Source organism: Patagioenas fasciata, chromosome 1, assembly GCF_037038585.1.
Source record: "Patagioenas fasciata isolate bPatFas1 chromosome 1, bPatFas1.hap1, whole genome shotgun sequence".
NCBI classification, from domain to species: Eukaryota; Metazoa; Chordata; class Aves; order Columbiformes; family Columbidae; genus Patagioenas; species Patagioenas fasciata.
In genome coordinates this window covers 24306521-24328543 of record NC_092520.1, presented here as the reverse complement: position 1 = coordinate 24328543, position 22023 = coordinate 24306521, and the positions used below count along the sequence as shown (strand labels likewise).

At 46.2% G+C, this 22023-nt stretch overlaps 1 protein-coding gene across 4 annotated transcripts in view; it reads left to right on the top strand.

Annotated features, from left to right (window-relative positions):
• The first annotated feature begins 973 nt into the window (after positions 1-973).
• SLC7A1 (solute carrier family 7 member 1) overlaps positions 974-22023 on the top strand; it is a 47686-nt gene continuing 26636 nt past the window's right edge. The window contains exon 1 of one of the 4 annotated variants that reach the window (XM_065830210.2): positions 974-1137. Coding sequence is in view for 1 of the 4 variants with exons in the window: in XM_071804608.1 (XP_071660709.1) it covers positions 1521-1545 (25 nt within the window). In the remaining 3 variants the exon portion in view is untranslated. The other 3 variants (XM_071804608.1, XM_071804599.1, XM_065830222.2) reach the window with 3 other exon arrangements.

Below are 22023 nucleotides of genomic sequence, written 5' to 3'. Positions count from 1 at the left end.
TCGGGGGCATGGTGCTTCATGGGAGGCAATGTCAAGAACCTAATCCAAGTCCAGCAAACTACTTCCTGTAAAGAGATTTTAGACCTGTACAGTATTGCCATGAACCATATGTTGACCTAATGAAAATGGGAAGAGCAACAGTAACTCCAAAGTGTCAGAAAATATTTAACATTCAAGCTTGTTTTCACATGGACCAAAAGACATGCCATACACAACTACAAAGCCTCTTGTCATCAACAACTGTGACCCTTTTAGAATGAACCAGTTCATTGCATGCTGAAGCAACATTGTGGGTCAAGAAACCAGTTTCTGGCATAGTGCTATTTGTAGTTACTGTTGCTGTCTCTGAGAGGCTGCAAAAAATCAGATGTAGACATTAACACCTTGTGAATACATTTAACTTTCAATTTCACTATAGCTTTATTCAGCATGACTATAGATAAGTGTAGCAGCAAACAATCATTGAAGCTTAAAGAACATTTTAAAAATAAGTACCAAGGCCTGTTTAATTTAACTGTCTTGATTTTTTAATCCTGGCATCCCTTGGTGGGACATGTTCTGCAGAAGTTCATCAGCTGTCAGCGCAGCATTGTGACTGACTGGATCGTTCAGTCCAACCCAGCCCCTCAGCTCGTATTCTCAGAGTCCGAGGGGAAAAGAATAAGTAGGTTTTCAGTACAAGCTGAACTGAAGGTGTGAACAGTTTCCCTGTCATCTGCCTTTGAGGAACAAGCTCCTCCAGGGAGGTGACCTCGTCCTTGTCCCTAGGCCACGCGTGGCCATGCCCAACCACGCGGTTTTTCGGTTACGTGCTTAAACCTGGATCTCGTCCCACGCTCCCTCTGCTAAGGCGCTTTCCCCCACCTGCTACCGGCCTTGCCCAACCTCGCCGCGCCGCGCCCGGCCCCTCCCCGGGCAGCTCCCGCCCGCAGGGCCCCGCCCGGTCGCCGGAAGGGCCGGGCCGCGGCGGCCTCTCCCGCCGCCCGCCTCCCATTCATTGGGGCGGCGTGAGGCGGGGCCGGGCGGCCCGCGCCCGAGGTGTAAAGCGGCGGCGGGGAGCGAAGGGCTGTCGTGGCGCCGCCGCCTCGCCTCCCGCCTGAGCCCGCCGGCGCGGGGCTGCCCTTCGGCGGGGCGCGGGTGAGTGCGGGGCTGCGCTGCGGCGGGCGGAGCGGGTCGGGCCGGCCGGGCGGGTGGCGGCGGCGGCGGCCCCGGTGGCCCCGGTCCCACGCGGGGCGTCCATTTTGCATGATGCAAGCGGGGCGGCGCGGAGGGTTCCCGGGGCTGGCCGGGCTGCCCTCCCGCCAAAACAGCCGCCCCTCCATTTTCTCTCACTGGCCGCTCGCTTCCGTACGCCCGCGGTGCCGGCCGGTCCCTCCCAGAGCCATCCCTCGCCTCCCCCGCTTCTCTGTGCCGCTCCTCCTCGGCCCCTCTGCTGAGGGAGGGATCCCCCAAAATGCCGGGGCCGCCCGCCCGACGAGAAAGGCCTTTGCTTGGTGCGGGGATGAGAGCTGCCACCAGCGATGAGTGTGCCCTGTGCCAGCCGAGGTGGGCACTGCTGCGTCCCGCCGGGCTTTGCTGCCTCCGGAGCCAGCAGCAAGCTAGGGCAGAGCTGGGCATCTCATATTCGTGAGTTTCCCAGCTAACCTATTTTTTTGTTTATGTCTGCTGTGCAACACGAGCAGCGCCATAGAGAGCGTGCTTTGCTGAGCGGTGAAGGCCCAGGTGTCAAGGAGAAACCTTGGGCTGTTTCCCAGGTGGTCTCTCCGTGTCCAAGGTAGCACTGCACTGACTGCTGGGCTGTGCTTTGTCTTCTCTTTCAAATAGCAAAAGAGGCTGAGAATTTACTGAAAATGTGGAAATTGTTCACAGCACTCCACTCAGACCAATACCCTCCAACTTGCTGCTGTCTGCTGTTCTCAACCTGCTCCTGTGATGAGCACAGAGACTTATCTCTGTTTAATTTGTCTGCATTTTGTAGGCAGCTGGCCTGAATAACAGATGGCTTTTTTTTTTTTTTTTTTTGTATGTGTGAATGTTGTGGCAGACAGGGCAGAGCTGGGGGAGAATAAAACCTCCAGAGGGATTTTATATGTATCTAAAGCTGGAGAGAAATATTGTGGCTATGTACAAAAATGCGAGTTAGTTATGTTGTCAGCTCCTAGGAACCTTAGTTTTGCAGCAGGGTGTCATAGGTGCTGTACAGGCTAGGGACAAAAAGGCGGTTGCAGCACTAAAGAGTTTACAGGCTGCAAATCCAGATAGAAGAGCTGAGGCGATCACAGTGCTGCAGCTTTATGAGTGAACTGTCTCTTAGCTGAGTAGTTTTGCCACCTGCAAGTGGCATGTGTGGTCACTTACAGCTGTTAACTTTGTGCTTGAGCAACAACCTCATAGAATAGTTTGGGTCGGAAGGGACCTTCAGAGCTCATCTAGTCCAACACCCCTGCCATGAGCAGGCACATCTTCAGCTAGATCAGATTGCTCAGAGCCCCGTCCAGCCTGGCCTTGAATGTTTCCAGCGAAACCACCTCTCTGGGCAATCTGTGCCAGTGTTTCACCACCCTCATTGTAAAAAAATTTCTTCCTAGCCTGAATCTCCCCTGTTTTAGTTTAAAATCATTACCCCTTGTCCTGTTGCAATAGACCCTTCTAAAAAGTTTGTTCTCACAGGCCGCTTTTAAATACTGAAAGGCTGCAGTAATGTCTCCCTGGAGCCTTCTCTTCTCCAGGTGATGTCCATTATCAGGCAAACCAGTGGATACTCAACCTTCCTCTGCCCACCTCTGTGAGCTCCTCTAAGCCATGGGTGCAAGTGAGGAAGATGTCACACAGGACCCTCTGCAGTGGGGCAGCTCTGCCTCTTGAAGCTATTCACTCAGGGATGCTTGTCTGTCTCTGTCATCTCCAAGGCAGAAACAAATACAATGAACACTTGGAGAGAACAGGCAGAAACATACCTTTCTGGTCAGGCACTCTGGCCTGTTGCCTTCAGCAGTCAACTGAAATGCCTTTTAGGCAGGATTTCTGTATAACACAAAGAAGGGGGACTGCGTAATTGCACAGGCTGCATAGTTGCAAGTGTCGGCCCTGGCAAAAACAAAGAGCAAGCTCATTGATTGCCGCAAGTCTTGAAAGTTGTTTTGCTTTCAGGTATTTTGAGTGATCTGAAGGGAACAGACCTTGACTGTGCTCCTCTGCATGCATGCTCTAAATGGTCCAACTGGATTTGAAATAGACCCATTTTCTGAACAGGACTGCTGGGTGTTTAGTCCCTGATTTATGCCATTTTCCTGGAATGTGTAAAGTTAGGCTTGTGCTCATCAGTTAGGAGACTTGTTCAGAAGGCACTCCTTGTTTTGGGTGAGCAGTAATGGAAACCTGAGGCCTGAAACCTGGCTTCTAATTCGAGCAATTCAGGTGTGGGTGAGATGTGTGATTGCACATACACAATATGCTCTTGACTCCATGTGGAGAGAGAAGGATTTGCTATACAGAAAAAATTACCTGAGACAAAAGAGGGAACCCATAACTCTTTCTCTGCTCTAACTAGTTATTGGACTACCCAGCTCTAACTTGTAGTTTTACTGACACCTTTGTCCCTGCCTTCCCTACTGCCAGATTTCAATCAGGTAGGATTCATCCCTGTATGGTGGTGTGCCTGAGCACACCAGTGTCACTGCTTCAGGTTGTGTGACAACATGGGTGAGGGTTGATGTGTGGCAATCTAACTGGTACTGAGGACAGTTGATGGTCTGGTCTGTGCAAGAGGGACGGCAAAAAAGTGTGATGGTCATTGTTTAGTCTTGGATGAGAAAGAAGACAGGGAGAAATATGGTTTGGGGGAAGGAGGGCAGGGCCCTTGTTGCCATTACTGCCTCTACTACCTTTTGTTCACTTTTGATCTATCAAATTCCTTGGCTTTGATCCACCATGACAGGTTAATGAGACTTCAGTGGCCTTTCAGAAATCACACTTCAAGTTGTAAACCAGCTTTCAGAGAGCAGAAAACAAAGTGGTGACTTTACTCTCAGCCCATATCAGTGATGCCAAAAGCTCAACCGTGTGCAGCATGGAGCAGGAGGAAGAGAGGATGATGTACTTTGTCTGGAGATGTGCCTGGTGGATGCTGGTTTGATTCTGGTGAGGTTTATTGGCCGAGCCACTGTGGTGTCAAAGGGCACATGGGACTGTGGCAGTGTCCCTTTGCCTCTCCTGAAGGGTAAGCCAAGAAGTGCACTGATTTAACAAACTATGTGTAGAAAAACTAGTGGCATTGACCAGCAGAACCAGGAGGCTGAGTGGTGTGAAGAACTAGTTCAGCATTTCTGGGCAAAATTGATTGGGGTCAACTCCAGTCAATACTGACTCAGAGTTAGTAACCCAGGGTGGATCTTCTCTCTATGTCAGTGTGTTTGGCAGTATCTTCTTTTTTTCCATTACCTGCTATATCCCCATCTGTTGTTATCCTAGGGCCGAAATCCTTGCAAAACTGTCATGTGCTGAGTGGTGTTGAAGGTAGCAGTCATCTGGCCAAACGTAGTCATCTACGTCAAGCTCCCGTTACGGTCAGGCAGGGAGGGCTGGACGTTCCTGGGGGGTGATTCATCTCGATGCAGTACATTAAAGCGGATAAGTTGTGACCTGAAAGCTCTTTCCACTGACTATAAAAGGAGGCATTGGGGGATTAGCTTGGATGTAAAAGTCTGCACTATGTATGTCTAAGTGTTTATCTCAATGAACTTGAAAGGTTCTCTGATTTCTCAGTGACTTTGGGAAGAGTTGTGGCTGTTTGCGTTACGGGTGGGTTGGTTCTGGTATTTGAGCACTCCCTCCATAGTGCTCTTGTTGCAATGTCACTTAAACCTACAGGGAAAAAAAAAAAAGAAAAAAAAAGAGGAAGAAAAAAGCATAGTTGGATGTGTTGGTTAAACAAACCATGGAGGCTATCACCTGCCCTGTGAAAGACCCACCGGTTGCAGCGTTCCTGACAACTGCCTGTGGTTCATGGGCAGTTTGGACGTGTCAGGGATCTGGAGCTGGGGCTCCCATCTTCACGCTGCCGTTTGTAGAAACCTTGGGACCCCTCTTGCCCCAACAGTGCTGGCCAGAGCTGCCTTCCCTTGGTGGTAGGTCAGAAACTCCTGCCCTTGCCAGAGTCCCTGAGTCTGCTGGAGACCACCAAGGTCGTAAGATCCGTGAATGATATCTGGTACAGAAGTCCCTTATTTCAGAGTTTCCAAAATACTGTGAAATTTTTGGTTCCAGGTACATTTTTGAATTTCTGGGTTGTTTTGTTTTGTTGGTTTTTTGTTTTTTTTTTTTTTACTCAAGTGAAGAACAGTTCAGAAAACTGCATTTTCATAGAGGTGCAGTTTTTGTGTGTTCAGAAGTTGCAGTAACTGCTATAGGAGAAAATATGCTACTAGCTCCTTTGCTGAGCAGGATCCCTCATTAAATTTTCCTGTTCATCCAACCTGTTCCTCAATGTCTACCATGCTGTGTCTTGACCCCTTTTCTGAGAAATCCAAACAATTACTATATTTACTAAAATACTAAATTTACTACCATTGACTTAATGGTAGTATTTAGCTTTGCATTTTCTTACACATCTTTGTCCTGTCTTTTTCTGAGATGAGGAATGACTCTTGGGTTCCCGTTCTCCAGACTTCCAGGCAAATATCCCAGCCGTCTTTTCTAAACTGTACAGATTTCACAGTTTACTCTTGCCTCATTATTTTCCACATCCTTGTCATTTGTTTCTATCTTTCCTTGTAGATCTTATTTGCCTGTTTAATTTTTAGATTACAAGGATGAGGATTTTACTTACTATCCTCTTTTTGAGGACTTGCAATTAGCTACTGTCCCTGTTTATTGAGTGAGCTATGCTTTTCTTGAAATTTAATGACAGTCAGCCACTTCTGAAAGTTTATGATAAGACATTCTGGAATTCTAAAAAAAAAAATGGAACAATGAGCTTTTTATTTAAGTAGGGATTGCCCCTGGTACTGATTCAGGAAGACAGTTAAAATCCACCGTACCAGATCATTTATTTATTCCTGGAACCCATTCTGTCAAATGAGAAAGTGTTCTCAAAATAAATAGCTGTGTGTGCCATGACCTGTGTTATTCCTGGCTGTGTGTGAGCCTGACTGTCCTGTGCTACCGGGTATTTTAATGTAGGTGGGAAGAGCGGAGTTGTAGACTAGATGCACATCATCTCTGGCTGCCGTTGTGCCTACTGAGAAGTTTGCTGCTGGCAGCTGCTCGCTGGCATCCCGGTGACAGAGGCAATTGCTGCTTCAGTTTTCTGGCTGATGTGCTTGAGAAAGCTCTGCTCTGACTTTTTCGGCTCAAATGAGGCTGGTAGCACAGGCTGCTTCAGTGGTAGGGCTTTGCTGACTTGAGTTAGCAGCTAGGGTATGTGAAAGTTCAGCTAGTAAAGTAAATATTATGGTGTGTCTGTAGAAAATATTTGCTGACCTGAGTTAGCAGTGTTTGGGTGAAGTGATCCGTGATGCTGCACAGATAGCTCAGTGCATGGAGCAGAGAGGATGATGACATCGGGGAGGTAGAAGGCAGTGGTGGTACCAGGCATTTGAGGACACTTACCTCTGCAGCTGGTGAACTTGGAGGTGTTAGAAACCCATTGTCTACATTGGTACGGTCCTGCTCTGCATGTCTGCAGTCGACCACGTCGGTTCAGGGGATTGATTAAACCAAAGGTGAGTTTGCTTTGGATGTGGGGTGTTTGTGGGGTGTGGTTTAGTGTCACTTTCCATTGCTATAAAAGAAATACTGTGCAAAATCACTTTTTAATTTTATGGGTAAAGCGTGCTTGAGATCAGGGCTTTGGAGAACCTGCTTCCAGGGGATCTGCTTCCCCAAGCTGCCTCTGCAGTGGGGTTGGGAGGTGGTGTAATGCTGTGGATAGCAGAGGAACAGAAGACCATCCTATGAAATCTGAAGTCAGTAAGCAAAATCAATTCTGCAAAATAAGAAAGTGTGGGGGGGAAGAAGTATAAGCTATAAACTGTAACAAAATCAGACCACTGGTAATGATAGTAACAGTTTCATTTGGGAATGCTGATGTGGCAAGTTCATTTTGATGTATATGTGGCAAGAGTAAACTGACTGTGCAAGAAATTACTGTGATTTGATAAATGAACTGTTTCTTTGAGCTGAAGAAGAGCTTGCCTTCATCGTGTGAAAGATTCTTAAAATAAACTAGGTAGAAAAACTGTACTGTTTAGTTTGTAGAACTAGGTTATTTTGTTCAAGTGACCCTCTTATAAAACAGTTTCAGCTAGCAAAGTAAATAATGTGATATATCTTTAGAAAATATTCCAGAAGGGATTAGTGTGCTCGAGTAACCAAAATATAATCTTTCATCCTTAGGTTGCTGATGAAACTCCCCTCAAGGTTGCATGCTACTTGACATGTGAGAGAGAATGCAGCAGCATCCTTTGCTTGGGAACTGTGCTATTTTTTTTTTTTTTACTTCCAAAAAATTCACAAAACAGGGTGACCTGTAACATGTGTTGTGAAGATTTTTATTCTTTGTCTCGCTTTGCAGTGGCAGTCTGTGCATTGGATGGGTTTGTGTGCTTATAGCTGAGAGCAGGCCATGAAGAAAATACAGCAAAATCAACCTTTCCTCTTTATTGCTTTACCTAGAGGAGCAACAGAAGTTGTCTTGGAGGTTATTTGCAATAAGAATCATGTAGCTATTAAGAGATATTAACAATGAATGTATGATTTGCGCTGTAGGAAAAAAAGTCACGTAGTTGAAGACATGACTATCTTGTCCAACACGATTTTAACGACCTGTTAAATAAAGGCACATGGACACTGTATAGGAAGGAAGTAATCAAACCAGGTATTTAAACGTCTGTCTTACAATTGGTACCTGAACTTGGCTGATACAGGTTTGAAGCTCAAAGGTGCTGTACCGTTGTATATCTGCACATGCTGACTACAGGTACATGAGGCAGGACCTTTCTGGCCACGCAGTCCGCTGGAGGAGCGGAGTGAAATGTTCTGGCACTCTCGGCAGTAAGAAGGCACAATACCCAGAAGTCAGCAGCTGAAAAATGGATTGAGGTGGAGGTGCCACATCCTGGAGGAGAAAAACAGTAGGTGTTTGGGATTTTGGAAATGAGAACTTCTGAGAGATGAGAGTGGGAATTTGGCCTGTAGTATCTTTTCAGTTCAGGAAAGGTACCAACACAAGCAATAGAGTGAAAAGCATAACAGCTAAGCGACTGGAGAGGAGCAGAAGCAAAATATTTATGCTTTACTCTGAAGGTGCTAGAAACAGTGCTTGGGCAGTCGTGAAATCCAAAGCTTTGTCCAGAAAACACTTGTTTCTGAGGAACACAAGTGTAAGGAAGAGTCATTGTTCTTGTGAGGGAAATGAACCTTCTGAGTCGCTAAAGCCTCAAAGACCATTCAGAGACTTTCACATCTTTCTCTTAACTGTCCACAGAAAGGTGGGTTAAAATTCATGCAGCTGTTCTGGCTTCTGCTGACTCTCCGTTCAGTTTTTTTTCTGTCTTGAGGAGTGGTCTGGTGGAGTTTTCATAAATATCTGCTAGAACCCTGCAGTAGCTGTGCAAGGCAGGTGTCTCTGGAGGATCATTCTTCCCATCTCTCTTCCAAAGTGATATATTTATACCTGGAGGTGCCTGTCTTTGCCTATGGGTTACATAGGAGGATTAAATTGATACCCTAAACCCAAATGTCTGCTTTGGAGATGGCTAAAGCTTGTCAAGGGGAACCCTGCCCCTTGTAACCTGGTTGGCATGTGAAGAAATAAAAGGATGTCTCCCAAGGAAGATTTTGTAAGTGATGAAGCCACCCTGTTGTGCTTTGGCTGCTCCAAATAAACCATCAGAGATGTTCGGGTACTTTTGAACCTGCTTTTTCCTTCGAAGGAAGTACCTGGAGAGCAGAACAGCATGGTGCAGGCACCATCAAAAGCACAACAACAGCTCTTGGCTTTTCATGCTGCTGTTCAGACCCTTGGGGGAAAATGCTTATTACCAGTTGTTTCAGCTACTTTGATTTAAAACCACCTATATATATTTTTTTTTTCCCAAGTCCCAGTACAGTGGAGCTAAGCAGAATATTTACAGCCAGTAGTTTGTTTCCTTCCTGCTGTCACTTGAAGAGCCTGGCAGCAGCAGAGCTTATTATACTTCAAAGTTTCTTGTTCTAGATAAGTGACATAGGGAGAGGTGGCACTGTACGTGCTCAGAGATGTATATTGTACTGTATAATGCAACACCTCTTGGAGATTGTCATATTTAGGTCTCTCTGTGTACATGCTCAGCCCTGTAAATATAATTAAGAGTGATTTCTTTTGATGCCAGAATGATGTGGAAAAATATAATAAGGTTTTTAAAAGGTATTAGGAGACTGGATGATATTAGTCATTTTTCTGCCAATAAAAAGTGCACATGTACTCCAAACATACTTTTGCTGATAGGCATACCATTTTTTTTAAGGATAACTGTATAACTTCCCTTGACAGGACTGTGTGCTGGGTGGCTTCCCTTATCTGTGTCACTGGGTTCCAGGTGCAGGTTTGGGGCAGACTAGGCTTCTACATGAGGGGCAGGGAGGTGCAGGTAGCAATTCCAATAAAATCAGAACTCTGAGTAAACTTCTAGCTTATAAACTGGACAACTACTAGGCTGATGGAATTGATTAAAAAGTATATGGTGAATCTGTTATTTTGCTGATGGAAGTTAATCTCTTCTGTAAATTGACTTGCGCTTCCAAGTGAGCCAGAACAGGCTTCATTCGTGGAGAGCTGTGGGTTGTGAGAGCTGGCTTTCTGCCGCACAGACGGCAAAGTAAACTGTAAGGCTGGCTACGAGGTAATGCCTGTCCTTGTGCAAAACAGGCGGCTGAGCCCACACTGGATTTTGCAGCGGCCTCGTGGCTGAGCTTGGGCCAAATCTGCCAGCTCTTTGCATTTCTTGCCTGCTGGTATCTCTGCATCGTCTCTGCTCTTGCTGCATCTCCAACCATCATATCTCTTAGTGACAGGGAGCTTTCTGTCCAAATCCCTCCTTGGGCTGGCCGGTGTGGAGCCCCCACATTGAGGGGGTGCAGGGTCCCTCCACATAGTACTGTCAACAGTGAGACCTGAAACATATGGCTTGTGGTCTGGCTCCTGGTGTGGATGGTGGGTGTCATCTTTGAACAAAGCACACCAACCAACCTAAAAAGCCCCACCAAAAAGCCACACACACAAGAACACCGAACAAGACAAAACACCTGCCCCCAGCCTCAAAACCAACCAACCAAAAAACCTTCAGTAAGTCTTGATTTGATCCCAGGCAGGAATGTGGATTTTTGTTATACTTTGAGAGAGGGTCTGAGATTAATATGAAATAGGCCGTGCTTGGACCTTTCTTTTTTCCCCAGCCTGACCCCATCAGTAGCCTTGAATGTTTGGGTTGGGTGGAGACAAAACTCTCCTGGGACAACAGTTCTCCCGTCAGGGAGCAGGGGAGAGCTGAACTGTGAGTTTGTGGCTGAAAAAGATGAGCTTTTACCCAAAGCAAACTCTACACCTACCTCGCTGTGAAATGTAATTCTGCATCAGTGTTGTACCTCCTTTCTGATAAGACTTATTTAGGTAGTATATATCAAAACTGAGGTCTGATATCTGTGTGAAAACAGGAGCGGTTGCTTACCCCATCATCAGACTGGTCAAACATCATGCTTGCATCATTTGCCATGCTCTGTACTGAGGAGATGCAAAATCTTTACAGTGACAGCTTAAGGGATTATTTACAAAACACTTCTGAGACTGAATTTTTTTCCTCAGTCAGACTAATAGTCCCATTTCATATGCCCCTTTTTATTAGTTGAGTACTCCTGTCTTTTTGAATAGGGGATTCTACTAGCCCTGGTGGTGCATGGGACCAAAGAACTGCAGAGCCAGGCAGGATTCGGTCAAACACTGAAATGAAAATGGGCGACTTGTGCAGCATGGAGCTTTAACAGCAAGCGGGCGAATGTGTGGGTGAAACTGCCATGGAAACTGCTCGTAGTGTTTGCAGAAAAGACCAAACTCTGCGTTGCTGCTATTCCTAAATACTAGTCCTGTTTTAGCTGCCCTCTCCGCTCCTGTGGTCTGGGAATGTTGTGGAGGGCAGCTGCCTGGGAAGGAGAGGAAGGTGGGGAGATGATGCAATGTGAGCAGCTTGTTGCAAGGCTGAAGGCAGCACAGGTGGTGGTGCTGCCTGAGCTAGGAGATGGCCAGGATGGTTTGATCTGGGGTGAGAAGTATATGTCCATCACCCTGTCATGGTGAGGGATGGCTGAAGAAGCTGTGTTCCCTCACAGACCAGGAGGTCAGTGTGTTGTCCATCATCTCCGAGTGTGCTGGCTGCATTCCTGGAGTGGCGTTACCCCTTGCCTCAAATGTGGCATGGCAGGTGACTTTTGTCATCTCCTATTTCTTTCTCCTTCACACAGCCCTGTGCTTTACCTCCTCTTCTCTGCTGCTTTGCATCATGCTCAGCTCCCGTTTTGCTGTGGGTGTCTGTCTAGACTACACTGACGTGGACACATCCTGTAGTCCTGGCAGCTGGGTTCTGTGGCTGCCCAGCCCAGTTCCCACCCCGAAACAACGGTCCCTGGTGAGGCATATGTCATGGACTGGCAAGGAATGGGTCCTTAACCATCAGCGAGTTGGGACATTGCAATATCCCAATTATAGTGGAAGTGTGCCAGTGGTGCTCAGCATCTCCCTCTGCCTTGGTTTGGGCTGCCTTGGGGCTTCCTCCTTGTGAGGTGCTCTCTGCTCCTCCTGCTGTTCCCAGGCAGCCGGGGCATCCATGGCCTCTCTGAATCATATGCTGTTGGCTTCTTCAGCACTGAGTGACCCTGCTTGATGGGTATGTCTGGTGTAAAGGCAGTACTGGCTTGATCAGACAGTAGCATTCAGCAATTTTAATGCATTGTGCATCAGGGCACTGTCTCTCGGGTGAATGTCTTCCTGCAGAGCTCTCCAGTGCGAATTACAAATCTGCTAGGCAGATGTCAAGAGCCACCCCCGAAACTGCAGACGCGTAGCATCTCCTGAGCTGCAGGAGTGTACATGGCTGCACACACCAGCCAAGGGGGGTGTGAGGTGCTTGTTTGTGCCTGCAAAGATGAACACGTGGGGCTTGAAAGGAGCTGATGCCTCTCCAGCCCTTGAATTATGTCTGGAATGCGAGAATACTGAGTCTGAAAGCAAACGTTTTAGCTCCTTTCATACTAGGCTTCTCTTTGATGTTACATAAATAAAATTAGCATAAAGCTTTAGTATGAGGTCTATAGTCAAACAAATGCCCTCAGAAGCTTGTAATATATTTTTGAATGCAGCTGGCTTGCTTAATGATAAATTAACTTCAGTTTCTTCAGAAAAATGAAGTTTTTCTTAATTCTTCCGATATGTTGAGTCACTATCCAGCAGCCACATCAGGGTGCAGGGCTGGCAGGTCTGACTTGGAGGTGTGTGTGGAGCAAGTCCTTGAGAATGGCCTCCAAATCAGCAGAAAAGCTCCTGGATTAATGAAAAAGTATTTTAGTTACTTTTTAATGGCTTTATTTTGACTGCAGAAGCCCAAAGCACTGATGTAGCATAATTTGATGTTTCATAGAACGAGGGAGTGGTTTGGATTGGAAGGGACCTTTGAAGATCATGTAGTCCAACCCACCCTGCCATGGGCAGGGACATCATTCACTAGATCAGGTTGCTCGGAGCCCTGTCCAGCTCGACCTTGAATGCTTAATTTGCAGACACAGTTACCTGGGGATAGCAAAGTGTTTCTCAGAATCCTGGAGTCATCTTAGTGTAAGGCACAGGGAGCCCCATGGCTTGACCACGTACAAAGTCTGCTCCCCTTCCTCCCTGAATGGGTGATTGTCCAGGGTAAGCTGAGCTGTCCCTTGTGTGAGCAATTCCTCCAAAGTTGGCTACAGAGCATTTCCTCTAAAACCACTCTTCAGACAGAAACGCTGTTCCTGCTTTTCCAGTAAAGAGTTTCTTTGCTTTGAGTCAGCACCTGTTACAGTAAAGGAGGAAGGTTTTAATTGGGACAGCAGTGTGGTGATAAGCCATGTGCCAGTGCTGGGAGTGTCCCTGTTTGAGAAACATCTGACCTGCAGACACGCTGATCTGTGGGGATGACCAAAGGCTGGTCCATGTTCTGGCGCATTGCTCAGGCAGGATGCCCATGGGTCCCTGGGCAGGGGCCACCATGGTCTGTGGCTGCCACATGGCTCTGCCTCCAGCCGCAGCTGCCACTGCTGACCATGAGCTACCTGCTGGCTGCCACCTGCTCCCCGCTGCTCAGGGGTGGAGCAAAATCTGCTGATTTATACCCACTTTGATCTACCCCTTGTCCCCACCTGAAAATCTCCACTCAGCTGTGTCCTTCTTCCTGGTGAACTGACGGTGTTTGGGGAAGTCTCCTTCCTTCCTTCCTTATGTCTGTCTGTCTTATCAGATGTGTCCCAGGTTGATGTTTGTTGTTCTGCATGAATGTTGACGCTCTTAATTTTTTGTTTGTTTGTTTCTTCACTGCTGTTTTAATAACGAACCAACTTCTGTCTCCAGCTAACTTGCTTCCTTATCTCTGAAGGGACATTTCCTACCTTCTTCCAAGGACTATTGTCCAAGAACCACGACTGGAGCATACTGAAAGGCATGGCCAGGCATTTTGGCTAAGCAAAGCTTTGTCTTCATTTTATCTGGGTTTAAGAAGACAGAAGCTCACTTACTGTTTCCCAAAGCATAATTTTTTTTTTCTGCTCGATATCAGTGCTGAGTCCCTGGCAGATTACAGGTGATGTGTCACTTCGAGTAGCTCCCTGGCAATCTGTCTCAACCTTTCATTTGGCAAGTCTAATTATCAGTGGAGATCCCCTCGGGTTTTCTGACAAATTGAGGGAGTTAAATCAAGCAATTTTCTTGCAAAGTGTAATTTGAAGCCATGCTGAGGAACTATTTGATGAGACTGTACTAGAGCTGGTGGGAGACTTTTCAATTAGATGCTTTTTCATCAGAAGATAATGATTCGTGTAATGAGAGAGGTGTGATGTCTTATATTGGCTAGGCAGGAAGACATCTCCTTAACTTTTTGGTCCCTGAGAAGCTGTGGATGGCAAATGTGGCATTGTCCTCCTCCTCCTCCAAACAGCTGGGTGCTGTTTTGAGGTGCCAGAGGATCCTCACCGGCTGAAGCCTGAGATATGGGCCAAAAGGGCTGAGAGCACCGAAGGTGCCTTTTACTGGAGGGTACTTCTCAGGTGGGAATCCATCCTGGAAAGTGTCCCATTCCTTGCCTCAGGTGCTGGCTGTGATGTTTGCCACCTGCTCAGCTTTAGGCACAGCACTGGGTTCATTTCAGTGATGCTGTTTGCAGCACAATTCCCCAGGTTATTCTGGTACAGCTGCAGGGGTGATATGTGGTAGCCTGGGGAGAGGAACATCTGTTTTCATGGTTTAAGCCTGCCAAAACAAGCATACTGTCTGGCTGTACCTGAGTGTTCCCTGCTCTGAGGCAGGATGCATTGTATCCAGTTTGTGTCTAATGGGTATTTCTCTAACCTGTTTTTGCAACACTTGGGTGGCCGAGACTGTCAGCTTGTTTCCTGTCCCAGCCTTTCATTATGCCCGCAGTTGGAAAGTGAGTGTAACGTCAAATTCTCTGCTGCAAATTAAGTCTAATACATTGTGTGTTTGTGCAGCTGCCAAGAAGGGTAATTAATGTCTCTCCAACCTTTTACCTGTTGAGTGGCTTACTGTGTTCCACCTTTGATATTAATCACAACTGAAGCTTTGTGGACGTCACTGAACTGCCATTTTGGACGACCTGAAGCTTGAATTCTGAGGGCTTGAAGCATTCCCCGCAGGACTTTCAAAGCAGGAACCTCCCTCCTTTATTCTGGTCCAAAATCACTACTCATTTCAAAACAGGTTTCATATATCATCACAAATAACCCAGCTCAAGTTTTCTGCAGATGTTAAGACAAAACATTGAAGTTTGCCTGCTTTGAAAATTTGGGGAAGTTGAGAATTCTTGTCCCAACTAGACTTGGGAAAAAGGACAATATTTGCCGTGTCAGATGTTGTCCCGGGATGGGAGAGGAGGTTCTGACTGTGGTCCAGCCAGTAGCTGTGACAGTTTGGAAAGCAGGAGGGTGTGCTGCAGCACCCTGCTGTTCTCCTGAGGGGACACTGTAGCACTAGGACCTTCTTCGTGTCCCGCAGGGCTTGGTGTTCTCCTTTCAGTAGCTGATTGCTGGTAAGTAGGTGGCATAGGGATTAGAGAGAGCACCTCACTGCTCCTTTTCCAATGACATAGATTCTCCAAGGCTAGGAGACACTTGAAGAGGAGCAGGAGATGCTGCTTGGGAAATGTCCCTCATGCTTGGGAGCTTGAGGAACAAAAACCTGCACCATGCCCAGCCATCTGTGACAGTGGGCAACACATCCCTCATGGTGTTGAAGCAGCTGTGCTCAATGGAGGAGTGGAGGAGAGTAATACAGTCCCCTTCTTCCAGGCAGTGTGTCTCAAAAGCAGGTGATTAAGATTGTGTTGTGTATACACTGCACACCCACATTGTGTGTGCGCCCTTATCTCTGTTTTGTATGTAGTTTATATTTAACTGGATGGCTTCCTTCTTTTGAGTAGCACGTGCCTTGCTAGTGGCTGATCTTATTTTTTAATGACAGAATTGACAAAGAACGTAGCACTTAGTACCTCTATATACACACACTGATGTAAATGTACCTTCCCCTAATGCATATTGAGATATATGCATACATAGGCACACATGTGAAAAAAAGAAAAATTATGGCAATCAAGAAGGGAGCAATTTAACAGCACACAGGCAAGAGTTTCCTTGCCTGGTTAAAATACTTGAACACAACAGCTTCCCTTTACATACAGTGAAACCAGTGCAAAGATTTGCAGTTGCTTGGGTGGCTTTTGAATGGGGCTCTGAGCTGTTACCCCTGCCCTGTTGGGATATCTTACAGCTTCACCCAATGCTGAGGCATGGTCATGCCTTTATTTTCATCAGCCTTTTTCCTGGTGACAGGCATCTATGAACAGCTATGGCCACAGCCCCTGAGCTGGTTCTTAGCACTTGTCCCAAGTGTGTCCTCTTGAAGCTGCTGGACAAATCCTTGGGGTCTGACACCACATCCTTTTGCTTCTGTTTCTAGAAGTTTTGAGATAGATGTTCTGGGGGAAAGCTCAGCATCTGCTGTAGCTGTCTTTGTCTCTGCTTTGTCACTTGTTGCAGAGTAATTTAACAAAACATCAGAGATTTTCCAAGGCAAGGTGTTTTGGAAGGACATATCTGACACAATTCCTGCTTTGTACTGTAATGAATCATGCCCAGGGCTGACAGACAGTGGCTGTTGGCTTTCCTCAGTGTGTTTCCTAATGATGGCTCTAAAAGCACTGAGTGGTTCTGGTTTGGTCACTTACAACATAACTTCTTTGCATCTAGGACTCTACAATCAAATCTGACACCGCCAAAATATCTGTAATGCTAGTGGCAGTAGTAGGAATTGAGATTTTCTACCTCTTCTTTTTCTGCATAGGACTTCTCTGTGAATGATGCAACCTTAGGGATGGAAGTCACAAAATCAGCCTCTGGAAAAGGACTTCCAAAGGGGTTTGTTATGTGTGTTGATCAAAAAGTTGTCATCATCACTATGTGCTTGTTCAGGGGGCTGACCCATGTTTAAATTAAAAATACATGGCAAAACCCATTCCGCATTGTTTGCTAAACATGCCAACATGGCTTAAGCACAAGTTCTTTGTTCTGCAGACTAGTAGCAGTGATAGTGCAGCTGTATGGGGGATACATTTGTTGAAGACCAAAAGGATGCTGAGGAAAAATAAAACTGTCCATGGGACATCACTTTGCTGTGAGAGAAGACACTGATGGCAGTAGAGGTTTCCATGTGTTTCAAAATCAATATAAGCCTGTGTGGGACAACGCTGATAGGAGATTTCTGCTTGAGCTTCCTCTGCGGAGATACTTGAGGAGTTCAGTGGATGTGCAGCAGGGTCAGGATTGGGTTTTCTTCTTTCCCTAGTGGAAAACTCCTTGTTCTGCTTCATCAGCTTTAATTTTATGCTCTTCTGGAAACCGAAGGAGAAAATTCTCAGGAGCAGCAAGGCCTTGAAATAGATAAGGAGTGGTTTCCAGAAGTTGAAACAAATTGTAGTTGTTTAGGAAGTGATAGTACTGCTTATGTAAAATGGTGCCCTGTCAGCTTATTTTTACACATGATGTTTTATGTTTAACTGCACAGATGTTTGTTATGGTTTACTTTTTGCTGTTAACCACATGCAAGATTGCTTATTTTCTTATGGGATTGTTTTGAAGAATGTCCCTTTTAAAATGTTGTTAATGGGGAAGGAAATCTATCAACCTGATATAATAGGTATGTTAACCATTAGATAAGAGGAGGAAGAGTATCTTCTTTTATTTGAAAATACAATACAGTCAAGGCACAAGAATTTGGACAGGGAACAAAAGTAACAAACATAAAATGTGCTGTAAATAAAGACAAGAACCAGTAGCAGTGGGTGGAATTTGTCTGCTATTGATGTTGGTGGGAGCTTTGCCATCAACTTCAGTGGGACAGGATTTCACCCAAGGATGTGGCCCCTGCCCCAGGGTCCACCCTGCTAAGTTATTGAAGTGCATCTTTGCTTCCCACTGCCCTCAAAGCCCTCGACTCCTGCTGAAACATGAAGGTACCTCTAGAACCTTGGGGTGAAGCCGTTTCTTACCCAGGGTCTGAGTGGCCAGGGCTTGCAGCTCGGTGTTTCTCGTCAGAGAAACAGGAGCTGAAGCAGGGATGAGAGCTCAGTGCATGCAGAACAAAACTAATCTGTGCTCATTCGGATCAAGTTTCCTCAACTTGAGGGTGGTTGTGTACCGCATGATAACATTTCTGGGATAATTTATATTGTTTTATGTAATTAGGGCTGCATTATGCCACAGGAGTACTGACTGTACGTTCAAAAGAAGGCTTATCGTTTCAAGTGTGGTTGGGAGTGGGGGTGAGAGGAACCAGCCCAGAACACGTTTCCTTACTTCAAAGGCAAGAACGGCTGTTTCAGAAAGTGAGATCACAGCCGGATCCAACTTCTAAGGAGGCAAAAATCATAATCTCCGCCAAAATCACCCTTTGATACAGTTGCGGAGCTAACAAATGGTACCAGAGGAAAGGTTTTGAGCAGAGCTATAAGCCCCTATGCTGCATCCTACTAAACCAAAAGCTTGTTCTGAAAAAAAATCCCACTTGTCTTTAATGAAGGGTTTTTTGCCAAGCTACAGTGAGTGTAATTGAAACTGGAAAGGCTGATTTGGTACCTGCTATTTGAAAAGCAACGAAAACATGTAAGAGATGCTTAGGATGGTGGTCAGTCATCTGTGAGATGGGCTGCGCTGTGTGAGGGAGAGAGAACATGGCTGCAGTGCGGGTGCCGTGCCCTGCTCCCAGCTCCTCCGCTGTTATCTGTGGGCTATAGGACATATTTTATTCACAAGAATGACACGCAGACATTCTGATGCTTTTGGGGCAGGATGCAGTTGATTTCTTGATCTAGAGATCAGCCAGAAGAGCACTGTCTGCTGGCATTAAGCCAATTGCAAGACATTGACTTCAATTTCTAGGTCTGTCATAATTAAATAGCCCTTGTTCTAAACAAATTATCCACAAAAAGCAGTTCTGCTTTGTTCTTGATAGCCATAGTATAGCTGGGAACACCTGTAGGTATGCCTGAAGGAGCTTCAAACTGAAATGATTTTGAAATATGTTTATTGTGGGATAATCTTGGCTTCTATAAAAACTTGAAATAATTCACTAGATTTTTTTTAAATTAATAAATCCTACATTCCCTTACTGCCAAAGACCTTGCCAAGCTGGTGCCCTGATCCTCCATCCTTGCAGCAAAAGGCTGTTTCTCTCCTGGGGATGTTGCCCCTCCTCAGCCCTGTTCTGGACCAAGAAGTGATTTGTCATGTCGTGTGGCAAAGGAGGGCATCGGGTACCAGATCTGCCTTCATTTTCAGTGCAGAGATAGAACTTCCATTGGTTTTGCAACACTGAGTCATGTTTCTTTTGCCAAACACCACGTTTAGTTAAAGTTAAGTGACCAGGTAGGAAATAAAAAGTCTACCTTTATTGTTAGGCAGTATGTTTTTGAAGCAGAGGCCTTGGGCCAGATCCTGGAAAAGTCTTGACATCTGCAGCTCCTTGGGTGTCAGTGGTGGTCAAAGGAGGGAGAGCGGCTCTCACCTGTGGGGATCCTTGGTCCACCTCCACCTGGAGTCACTTTGTAGACAGAGATAATATCACGCTGCACAGTCTGACCCCTCTGCCTTTTGTTTTTGTTCACCACGGAGCAGCTCCTCCTTGGAGATTTTTGAGGTCTATGGGGACAGTAGGTTACTTACACACTGCAAGCAAGTGTATCATTAGTACTACCTAGCTCTTAGGGCTAGCCCCGTTCCCATCATGTAGGTGGTGTAGAAACCCACTTGATGGGTGAGTGCACATGACAAACCTTTTCCATCTGCACGTTATATGGTCCAACCCTGCAAGACACCTTCCTCCTACACCTCATTTTTCAGTGTTAGAAATGTTCAGCACTTTGTATGATGAAACCCAGGATGCTCAGCAAGGTTGATATCAACTCAGAGGTGTAAACCCTGAGGAACACAAAACAATGTGTAAGTCACTGGAGTCTGGGGAGGCCTGGACCTGTAGGCTCACCCAGGATGAAATGTCTCAGGAGAATCTCCTCTCAGCTTCTCTGATATCCCACCACGGTTCATCCAGCTGAGCCTCAGGGGTCCCTCCAGGCCTGCCCACGGCCTCCATGCAAAGACCAAGTGAGCCCTGCCCTGCCGCATGGCATCTCTGCAGACCTCCCTGGTTCATTGCTCAGCTTCTCACCGAGCTGGGCCATTTTCTCCCCTCCTTTCCTTTTTCTGTCTTTATTAATAGCATCAACTGGGACTCTCCCATATTATTCTGTGTTGTTCCACCTCCTCTGTTCAGACTGTTGAATGTCTAAATCTTACTGTAAATATTGACTTAGCAAGAAGCAAACTGGTTTCCACCAGTCCTTTGGCATTTCTCTATGTTTTTGTGCTGCAGAATAAGCCTGTGTTTGTCCTGAAATCCAGAGTTTGGTTCTGAGTCAAACTGGTCTTGAGTTTCAGACTAGCTTTGGAAAATAAATCCATTAACATATCCCCTGTGGGTACCTTGCTCATAGTTGGCTGCAGTTTATGGCAGGGATTTCTTTGGGTTTTTTGGAGGGCTTTTTTGGTATCTTCCGTAGCATTTCTTTCTTGGTGCACAGCACTGGGATCATCCGTGTTTCCTGAAGCTCCAGGCTGAGTGTCAACCAGCACCACCACCACTGGCCAGGGTGGATGAGTTAGCCCCAGTGGTCTTTGTAAGATGCAGGCATCAGTAGGTTCTCTGCATCACTCTGGGAGGAGTTAGGCAAAGCCAAGGACTCATCCTAGAAAGCAATGAAATTTACAGGGGATGCTCCAGTGCAATGCTTTTGTTGTCATTTTACCCCAGTTCAAAGTTCAGGATTGCCCTGTCCCTGCTTTTGAGGAAGTGGACAGGTGTCCAGCTGAAAGCACTCCTGGCTGACAAGGATTTGGGTAAGGCTCAAGTGGGAAGGAGACTACATGAGCAAATTGACATATGAATACACTTGGGTAAACAGGTCTGTCTTCCTTCTGAAGGGAGAAAATAGTTTTCCCCCTGTGTATATGTTGGGAATTCGCATGGTTCACCAAATGAGAGTTTCGTAACGTTGGCCGGAATCCTGCCGTGCTCCAGCAATCTGAATCCATGTCTCTCAGGAGTGTGTCTGAGAGCTGTTGCTGGATGAGGCAATTCCTGACACAGTGGGACTTGCACACCCTCAGCCTTGTTCCCACAGTCGTAATTGCTTTCTCATAGTAGGGGAGTTAGCGTAAGGCCAAGAGAAAGGGGTTTAAACCAGTGTTTATGACTGGTGTCTTGAAAAAATGAGAAGGATTTTTGATTTTGTAGTTGATGCTATGGCAACAAAATTGAACCATTGGATTTAATAGCTGATCCAATTAAATTTCTTAGTGTGTTGTCTTCCTGTCTTTTACACTGACTTCTTCCACTGTAGGCCCATTCAAGGTGAAGAATATGCTTTGTTACAGATCCCCCAACACTGCTTTATTTTAGTATGTGGTTTTCTGTGTATATGAATTAGGAGCAATCCAGCAGGTCCTATGGCAACATCTAGCTGTGGAGAGCATCATATTATCCAGCTGCCCAGTTCTGAATGAGGACGATGATACTGGGATGAAGGTGGGATGACAGAGTGTAGGCTGAGGAAGATGGCTACAGCCAGTGGGAGCAGCACTCCAAAGAGGAGAGTCAGGGATGGGTAATCAGAAAGAACCAGGGCATGAAAATGGTGGTGAGCCAGCAAAGTGAAACCTCTGTTGAAGTTGGAGGTGGTGCCCATTGACTGGAGAAGAGCAAAGAGATAAGTGAGGTTACCTGTGAGAGACTGGCAAATTCCACTGCCAGTTTCATTTAGTAAGAGGCACAGGAGAGGTGGGAGACTATTGGGTTTTTTTGCTTTTAAGATGAAAGTGAAGAATGGTATCTCTCTCTTTTGACTTGAATAAAGCTTTTGATGGCGTGCCACACAGTAAGTTATTTAAGAAGATGAGAACTAGTAGGAAATTGGCATGGTGCAAAAGGGACTTTTTAGTGAGAAGTCAGGAAAGGAAAGAAGGAAAACAGACATTGGTAGAGGAAATACCCACTGGAGTTCTTAGTGGTTGCTCTTGTTGCTTCTTGTGGTGGTTCCTTTTGATGCAACAATTAGAAGGGTGCTAATGGGTTATATTGCTGGTCAGAGGATGGTTCAGAGGTGGACAGTTGCAGATAGGTTAAGGCACTGC